At 42.1% G+C, this 9,050-nt stretch overlaps 1 protein-coding gene across 1 annotated transcript in view; it reads left to right on the plus strand.

The window, feature by feature from the left end:
* The first annotated feature begins 1,105 nt into the window (after positions 1 to 1,105).
* Positions 1,106 to 9,050, plus strand: part of LANCL2 (LanC lantibiotic synthetase component C-like 2 (bacterial)) — a 17,927-nt gene continuing 9,982 nt past the window's right edge. The window contains exons 1-4 of the mRNA XM_009574148.1: positions 1,106 to 1,217; positions 4,025 to 4,232; positions 6,449 to 6,596; positions 7,222 to 7,368. Coding sequence (XP_009572443.1) covers positions 1,157 to 1,217; positions 4,025 to 4,232; positions 6,449 to 6,596; positions 7,222 to 7,368 — 564 coding nt within the window. The 5' untranslated portion in view covers positions 1,106 to 1,156. The remainder of the gene's footprint in view (positions 1,218 to 4,024; positions 4,233 to 6,448; positions 6,597 to 7,221; positions 7,369 to 9,050) is intronic.

Consider the following 9,050-nt stretch of genomic DNA (forward strand, 5'->3'; position numbering starts at 1 on the left):
TGGAAGTTAATAGGGCAGTAAATAATTGACTATTTCCACATTCCATAGGCTTAAGGGAGTAATTAATAATGTATCTTCCCATACAGTATGCTTAATGAGAGGGAAATGGTGGCAAGAGTAAAGTATCCTGTGTTATATTTCATATATAGCATCTATGTAAACTTTTCTTGGTCAAAAGTAAAAGCAAGCAACCAATAAAATCAAAGGTTAGTTTCTTCAACTTCATGCATGACCTGAAGCTGCCAACCTTCTTTTACTCATCTTCTTTGTGGCTAGCTCATTCTTCTAGGTAGTTGTTCTTCAATAGTCCACTGCATTTAACAACCTTCTCTCATGATAAAGCGTATCAATCTTAATGTTGTTTTGGGGAGAGGAGAGAGCAAGAAGGAAGAGGAATGGCATTTTATGGCTCTAAGTGACTTGCCTTCCATGTGGTGGTCACAGACTGGGACATCAAAATGGGATTTAGGAAGAAAATGGATGCACATCATTGAAGATGATGGCTTGACTTTGACTTGGTTGTCTCAAATATGAGCATCTATTTTCCTTTAGCTATTTCCTGCTCCATAGTGCCACAAAAGATGTGCAGGGACCTTGTGATGAGAGCAACCACCTATTACACAGGGCTTGTAGGTTCACTGTGCTGTGTTCGTCCATAACATGGTCTTGGTACCAGGACCTTGAATGGAGTATTGGCCCATGGAGTGGCAGCAGATGGTTGTCTTCTGTTTGCTTCTATTCGTCTTTTACTCAGCTCAGAGAAGCTTTGCTTACTGTTAAGAGCCTGAGATAAGAGGCAGCATGTAATTACATACTGTCACAGTGTCCATAGCTGCTCTTCATGTGACTTTAAAGCATCCCCAGATAATTTTTGTTTAATGTAGATACTAGTAACTTACTCTAATATGTAATCAGAATGCGTTACATGGGAACACACTTAAGATGAACCACCTTGACACTGCTGATTGCTGCATGTAGTATTTATTTCCTAGTTATTTTTTGTTTGTTTTTTCCAAACAAGAAAGTGGGGCAGCTGGCTTGCATTCTTGGATTCTTTCCTTTTCTGACTCGCTCCTTTTCTCCTGTCTCCTGTTTTCAGGTCAGTGCTCAGTTCTCAAAACGGATCCAGACAAAAATCAAGGACCTTCTGCAACAAATGGAGGAAGGGCTGAAGACAGCAGATCCACATGACTGCTCTGCCTATACTGGCTGGACTGGTGAGAAAGATAGAACTTGAATGAAGTGTGTTTGTTAAATGGCATAATTGGGCTTATTCACAGGAGGAGGTTCTGGTATTCTCACAGGAGCAGCAGAAATACTCTGATACAGGCATTTGTGTGAGTTGGTTTCTTTTAACTCTGGACCCTTGGTCATTTGCTGTCTGGAGTGACTTGCATTGATTTCAGTGGACAAAGGATCTACTTAGAGAGAGGTAATAGGCTTTTGTATATGGAAATCTTTATCTTGCAAAACGAGTGGATTTTCTAAGGCTACTCCTTCTTTTGGCTTACCTCTAGTTTCTTTAATATTTTCTTAAAATGGGTCATTTTCACTTTTTTCTGTTCAACTGACTGATAGTTAGCAATTGTCCGATGGTAACAGCATCTTCTAATCATTGAGAGGGGGTGTTCTGTGCACAGGAGCTTGGAGCCTTAACATCTGGAATATGGATAATTTGGCTCTGCTTGTTCTGTCTGTACAAAAATGGTAAAATGAATGTGTGAGGAAGGGGAGTATGGGGGTGGGTTTGCAAGATTGTGAAGTGCATGAAGATAAAAAGGTGTGTGCCAGCGCTGGTTATTGCTAGGCACTGTCATTCATTTAGCATTGCATCACTGATGCTGTCCAAATGTGAATGAGCCCTTCTGATCCTTTAGGCAGAGCCGGCAGTTGTCAAGCTTGATGCAGCCACTGCTCTTCAAGCTGCCAAAACGCTTTCTTGTCTAGGCCTCTTAAGTGCCACTTTGCTATTACAATGGCATATTTTATTCCTGCTCTGTCTAGCTCATGCTTCAGGCGTACTTATGCTTTTAGCACAGCATGTTTGAAATATGCGCTGAGGAGATCTATTCTTTTATCTTTGTGAGGGGGAGCAGCTTGGAAAAACTCTCCAGGCTTTGCCCATGCTCAGGCTTAATTCTGTCAATGAAAGGGTAAAATTTCTTTGCTTTCTTCTTGGTGTTTCGGTACAGATGGTGCTGTGGGTGGATGGATGGGCAAGTTTTAGACAACTCAGGCTTAAATGGTAGATGTGTTTCAAGGTCTGAAAGTGAGTGGCTGCTAAGTGAGTGCGGAAGATCTTCAGTGGCGGGCTTTCTCGCGCTGACATTACAAAACGGCTCCCGGGAAGCTGTGTTCTGACACTGTGATTGACAACTGAAGTTACGGCTGATAAACCAGAGCATGCTGAAAATGAGTCATAAGCTAAAAGTAAAACAGCCATCATTAGCTGAAAGTAGAAGATAGATGAACAAGTAACGCAGTGTAATGAGAGTGGGTTTTTTCCATGCTGTAGAAGGATCGCCAACTACGTCCATTCCAAGTTGTAAACTTCTTTCAAGGCTCCTGTGGAAATGACTCTGAATAAAAATATTTAAATGATCTGGCTTCTAAAATACTTAATGCAAATACTTTCTCCCCAAACTTGCTCCCTGCAGCATTTTGCTAGTGTGCAAATCAGAAGCTAAAAGCAATGCTGAAAACAACTGCCCTGCTTGTTATGTACTAAATCTAGACAAATCTTATTGGCGCAGTCCTGAGCATTGGCTTGTACTCTGTGAAACATCTTTGAAATCTTGGAGCGCATACTGTTGGCACATAACAATCATAGGACTCGTGTTAGAGTCCATCTTGCTTATACAAGTACTCTTTGTATGTGCCAGACATCTTGGAGGAGCCATTTTAAGGGTGTTGTACAAGGAAGGATTGGGTGAACTGGGCCCCATCGCTACTTTTCTGATCATCAGCCCAGATACCTACACATTTTTTGCAACATAAAAAAGGGTTACAGAAATCCCAGGAAACAGCCCACAAGTTCCCATGCCACTGAATTGGGCTAATCAAGCTCTGCAGCTCTCCTCCTGGACTCATCTAGAAAGGCCTGTTCAAAGCCAGTCTGGAGAACATCTGAGGATGTACCAGCACTCTTGTGCTATTCCTCTTGTACTCCTCAGGTAGCCTCTCTGTGGAGCTAAGTGGGCCTTGTGTGTACTTGGCTTTGGTTGTTGCTCAGGAGAGTGCTCTCCCTGTTCAGAAATGACTTTGAGATGCGGTACGGTCTGGAGGTAAATTTTTTGCTTCTGCACAGGTATGCTTGCAGTTGGCCAATAAACACCCACTTAGGTGGATTTGTTTCACTTTTTTCAGTCTACGTTGTTGCAATTTTTAAGGTTTGGTTTAGTTTTGTTTTAATGGAAAATGATGTAACGAGTTTAATGGAATAAAGCTTGATACCACCTTCTGGCATTCTCTGAGGACTTGTTTGCTTTCTGGCTTTTACAAACCAGCTTAACTTGTAGAAGCTCATAATCTTGTTATGAAATATATTTAAGGGTTATAAAGAACTTGGCAAGTTGAATCCAAAAACTCATCAAAAGATCCTTTTAGAAATCAAATGGAAAATAAGTCACTTCTTGCACATAGTAGATGAGTATTGTACAGTCAATGTACTTGGTCATACAGATGCTTGTTAGCCCAAATTTTTGAGTCTTCAGTGATTTCTTCACCAAGCATTGGTGCCTGTGTCATGAATTTTCTTCATTTTTCACAAATTATGAGTCTACCGTTGGGCTTCAGTCTGATAAATTTTTTTTTATTTTTGTCACAATCCAAATTGAAATGTAATCAAAATAGATGGCCTGATGACTTCCCATTGCATAAGCTAGGACCCTTGACTGACATGTTTTAATTGCCCATATACCTGCTAGCATTCGAATTACTGGTTCAGAGGCACTAAAAAGGGGAATGTGATGTACTTAGAAGGAAAAGTAAATGAAACTATCTCTTTTTCATGTGGTTGTTCCAGGTATTGCCCTCTTATATCTGCAACTGTACCGCGTCACAAAAAACCAGAGCCATTTGCAGCGGTCTCTCGATTACGTGAAGAGAATCCTTCGCAATCTGAATGGCAGAAGAGTTACTTTCCTCTGTGGTGATGCTGGGCCACTGGCCGTGGGTGCAGTGGTTTATCACAAGCTGAAAAACGACAGTGAATCTAAAGAATGTGTTGCCAAGTAAGTGATTCATGGTGGAAAAAGCCATGCCCTTCATTTGTAGAGAGCATTAGTTCAGTAATATTAGCAAGTGGAGTTTTGGAGGACAGGATTAAAAGTGGAGACACTTTCTCCCCTGATACATTTTCAGTAGAAGAACACAAAATAGGCTTTATCTTTGTTAAAGCTGGCTTATACTTGATACATATTTAGCGGGTTATCTTGAGTCCTCTGTCGCTGTAAGGACAGGATGTCCTGGACATATCTGTAGTGCATGCACGTTTTGATTTTGTCACACTGAAGTGACATTTAACAAAAGCTGCACGCTTGTCATCGGCAATATGTAGTGCTTGTGCAGTACGTGATGCTTCCTGTAAAGAGTGGGTCTTAATTATAGATTCATTACAAAACATGTATGCTGCAGGGATCTGGAAACATCCAGACAGAAACATGGTACATCGGATTGATATGTAACAAAGATTTAATAAAACAAAGAGGAGGTATTTGCTGAATTTAATTAGGTCAGAGCTTATGAAGGGTAGCCTGAAAAAATTCCAGCCCCTTTTCAAAGTAATCTAAATGTAACAAATGTCTTGAGAAATCCCATTTAGATGTAGAGCTTCCTTGGAGAACTGACTGTCCCTTTGCTGGTACGGAGCTGATTGCTGTCCCAGCGAGGGATGGAAGCACTGGAGCCCTGTGGGGTTTGCATTCAGCACCAGCGATCCACCTGCCAGCGGATCACCAGCAGCATACCTTAGGCTGCCAGAATTTGCGGACTAGCCTTGTGTCCTCATCTCCATTCTGGTTTATATTTGGAAATATAATTGGTCTCTTTCTAATCTAGAATCCAAGTGTGATTAATCTCTGCTGCTGTTCCTGAATGAATATTTCAGTTTTGAAATGGGTGATAGGTTTGGGGCTTTTTTGCTTTTAGAACTGGCAGTAAACTTGGGCATGTCATTTTGGATGCAGCTAGGAAAGCAGTGTTGCTGTAAGGCATGAAGCATGAGTATAGCAAAATGAGATTAGCAATAAATCTTTTAGTCTCGCCTCTCCTTGGAAAGTCATGTCTAGGAGGAGGACTGAAAAGGAGGTTAGTTTGATTATTTGTTTCTTTTTTTCCTTTTTTGTTTACAAATATATTCATGACACCAGCTGAGTAGTACATTATAGATGTCAACATGTAATTTATGATTGCACTTTTAACTTTTTACCTTGTAGCTGTCCAGTTGTATGATTTGAATAATAAAACTTAACAGTGGACAGTTTAAAAGAAAATAATTCTAAGTCCAAAGTGTAGTTCCAAGAAAGGAATGATAATATAAAACTCCTTTTTTTTTGTGAGTGGCTTTTCCCTGGTATTAAGCAGTAGCAGCATAAACAAGCCATTAGGGTCAGTGTTTTTGCTCCAGCATCATGTTAATGCTAACATCTCTGCCAAGTAATAGCAGCTGGGGGGATCTGGGAAATGATTTTGGACTTAATCCAGATTGTCTTGCCCCCTCCCCCAGTTTACAATGTGATCATCCCATGGTTTCATCTAATTGCCAATTTAATCAAAAAGATAGGAAGAGACAGGGACGGAGTGGACAGGAAAACAGATCTCTGCTCCACCTTAATTGTAATGCAGACTGGTGGACTAATAGCAGGGAGTCTTTTTGGAGCAAATGAGAGTTGCGATGGCTAGCCCAAGTTTTTTTTTCCATTGTTAAAGGCAAGCAAAACACTTGTGCGTAATAGCAGCCCTTTTCAAAATTGAGCTGCTAAACATTTGAGACAAGGTGTTGTCTAGGGAGGGGGAGCGCTGCATGGTGGTATTGGGTTTTTTTGTTTGTTTTTGTTATTTCCCTCTTACACATCTACAATTAAGGGTCCTCGCTTCTGGTGTGAAATTCCCAGAGGCTCCAGGAGGTTTCCCTATTTGTTTGAGTAGCTCTCCAGCCTCCTCCAGCCCCCACCCTGCACCCATACATCTATTTCTGTCTGCACAAAAACCTGATAGTTGCACTAATACCTGGCTCTGGCTCTGAGTTGCCTGTCTGTCAGGGATGGCAGGTACGCAGAGCTCCTGTGTGTAAACCTGGCAGCCAGCTGAACTGGGGATAACTGAAGGGAAGTGGTCGGGCTTCGGCACTCATTCTGCTTCTGGTTTGATTGATGGCTTGTGCAATACATAGTCCAGTACGGTCTCTAAAGAAGATGCTCTCTCTCCCCACCTTCCTTGTCTGATGCAGGTTGTTGCAGCTCCAAAGGACAGTCATAAGCACAGATGCTGAACTTCCGGATGAGCTGCTTTATGGCAGAGCAGGTTACCTATATGCCTTGCTGTACCTGAATACTGAAATCGGTCCAGACACTGTCCCACAGTCTGTTATCAAAGAGGTAAGATACTTTTCTCTCTCCAGTGCCACAGCATCAGTGAGGTTGAACTGGAATGACTCCTTTGCGTAATTCAAGGGATTAAGAGAGCGATGCTAGAGAGAAGAGGGACCTAGAACTGGGAACTCAGTCTCATCTGTCCCTCCAATCTCTTCCCCTTTTCCCTGCTGCCCAGCTGGGACTGAGATAGGCCAGTGTGGGTGGGTCCATGGCCAGCCATGGAAATGGATCTAATATGTAAACAGTTTTGGAGCATTTGAGGATGAGAGATTTTTACGAAAAACCTTAAGACAGAATTGTGGAAGTGTTTAAGTGAAAAGAAGGAGAATTCAGTGTGGGGAAGATGCACAGCTGTTCTGCAGATACCAGAACCAGAGAAAGCAGGCCTGGAAAAAAGCGATTAGAAATATTCATATATTAAATTTCTACTCTTAGAAATACAAGTGATTCCATCATTTAGGAAAAATTCCATTTCTACCTCAACACTCAAGCCCAAATGAATTGAATATTATTTTCCTATCACTGTTTATTGTGGCTTATTCTTTACTGTGGTTTTAGTCATGGCAAAGCAAAACCCTCTGAATCAAAGCAAGCGAGACAGATGGAAGGGGTGTGTTCTCTTTCTCAGGTAATAGATGCTATTATTGAATCTGGGAAAAACTTTTCGAAGGAGGAGCGGAAAACAGACCGTTGTCCTCTGTTGTACCAGTGGCACAGGAAGCAATACGTTGGAGCGGCCCATGGAGTGGCTGGGATCTATTATATGCTCATGCAGGTAAGAGCGTCTTCTGTGGGCTGGGGTGAAACACCAGTGATTTGTTGTTTTGCATTAGAGGATCTTATCTTCAGCTTTCAAGCTTGTGCTGGGTCAGGGTCTCACATACTCTGTGGCACAGAACTGTGCAGAGGTGCTAGCTCAGGCCCTGGTAGCAGAAGAAAACTGTGGCTCAGGTATCCTCGCGTTAGAGTGAATTAACCCTTGAGTTGCAGTTCAGAGCACTGGCGTTCCAGGAGCTGAAGTTTCCTATCCTCAACAGAGACGGTGAGGTGCCTTCCCTCATCTTCATACTTAGTTCTTCTGGTGCCTGCAGTTAGACCAGCTAAATATTCACTTACTCACCATCCATCACTCTTCAATTTTTTTCTATTTTTAAATGAATGCACCGCTGGTGCCTCCTGTCCTCCTGCCCTCCATGCCCTTCCTCTCTTCTCCGGTGACTTTTTTTTCCCCACTGTCTTGAAGCTTTTGGAAGACTATCCTTAATCACACATTAGTCTTCAGTATGTTTTTATTCTTTAGATGTTCTTCCTCTTCCTTATCCCCCCTCTCTCTCCCCCCAAAATCTGATGTTCCTTAGTGCATTTATGACCCCTGCTTTCCTCTTTCGTCCTGAGTGAGATTCCTCTCTTATGTATACCTCCTCTTTTCCACATTTAAATCCGTTCCCCCCTGCCCTGAGATTCTCCAATAGGATTATGATGTTTTTCAAAACAGACCTGTGTATCTTATTTCTGTTGTTCAACCTGGAAAAAGAGCCTTAAGATTCATTATACATGAAGATGGCCACAGAGCTGCAAAATTTGTATTGTACCTGTTTCTCGTTTTTAAAGGTGCTGCCAGTCTGTGCATCTTTGTAAATGTTCATTTTCTTACCAGCTCATGCAGAATGGCTTTCCGTCAGACAAGTGGAAGGATTGTATGTCCTCGTAGCTGGAAGCTGCGTGCAAATGTTCACTGCAGAAGTGACTGAGCTGGTACTTGGTGTTGCTACTGCTCAGCCCATTCATCATTTGCAAAAGATGCTGTGACTTCTCCCCATCTGTTTCAGATTAGCTCACACCACTTCCACCAGTAGCTGAGGCCAAAGCGTCTGACTTTGCTGTGGAAGTGGCTACTGCTCTGCTACCTGGGGGCATGACTTAACCTTACTACAGCTATTTTCTGCAATGACCATCTCACTGGGGCTGCAGGCTGCTCTGATTTACTGTGCCCTTATTTTCACTTCCTGCTTTCTTCAACAAGGTGGTCCACTCCCTTCTGGCTCCCTCATCTTCCTGGCTTCCATTTTTCCTTCCCTGGCAGAAAATCTGCTAGATTTTCTGAGAAACATCCGGTCCTTTAAAAAAGCCTCTTTAAAGGCTCCATCCTTCATTTACTATTCAAGGCTGATAGCAGAAATAATTGCACAGTGCTTTTTGGTTTAAGCAGAAGCTACTCTGTCTACATGTTAAAATTGTAACTATCTTTTCCTTTACATATAATTGCTGCTTTTAAGAATTACCACAAAGCCATTGTTTATGCAGCATTAGATTACTGTCTTTTCACTGTACATTAAATATTGTGAGTCATGCAGAGTTGAGTCATCCACTGCAGAAGAGAAGAAGATGGCATATCCGAGTCCATCCTTTCCCCATCCCTCCCACACCAAATGAGGAGAAGTTTTCTGTATTTTCAGC

Source organism: Fulmarus glacialis, unplaced genomic scaffold, assembly GCF_000690835.1.
Source record: "Fulmarus glacialis isolate BGI_N327 unplaced genomic scaffold, ASM69083v1 scaffold2683, whole genome shotgun sequence".
NCBI lineage: Eukaryota > Metazoa > Chordata > Aves > Procellariiformes > Procellariidae > Fulmarus > Fulmarus glacialis.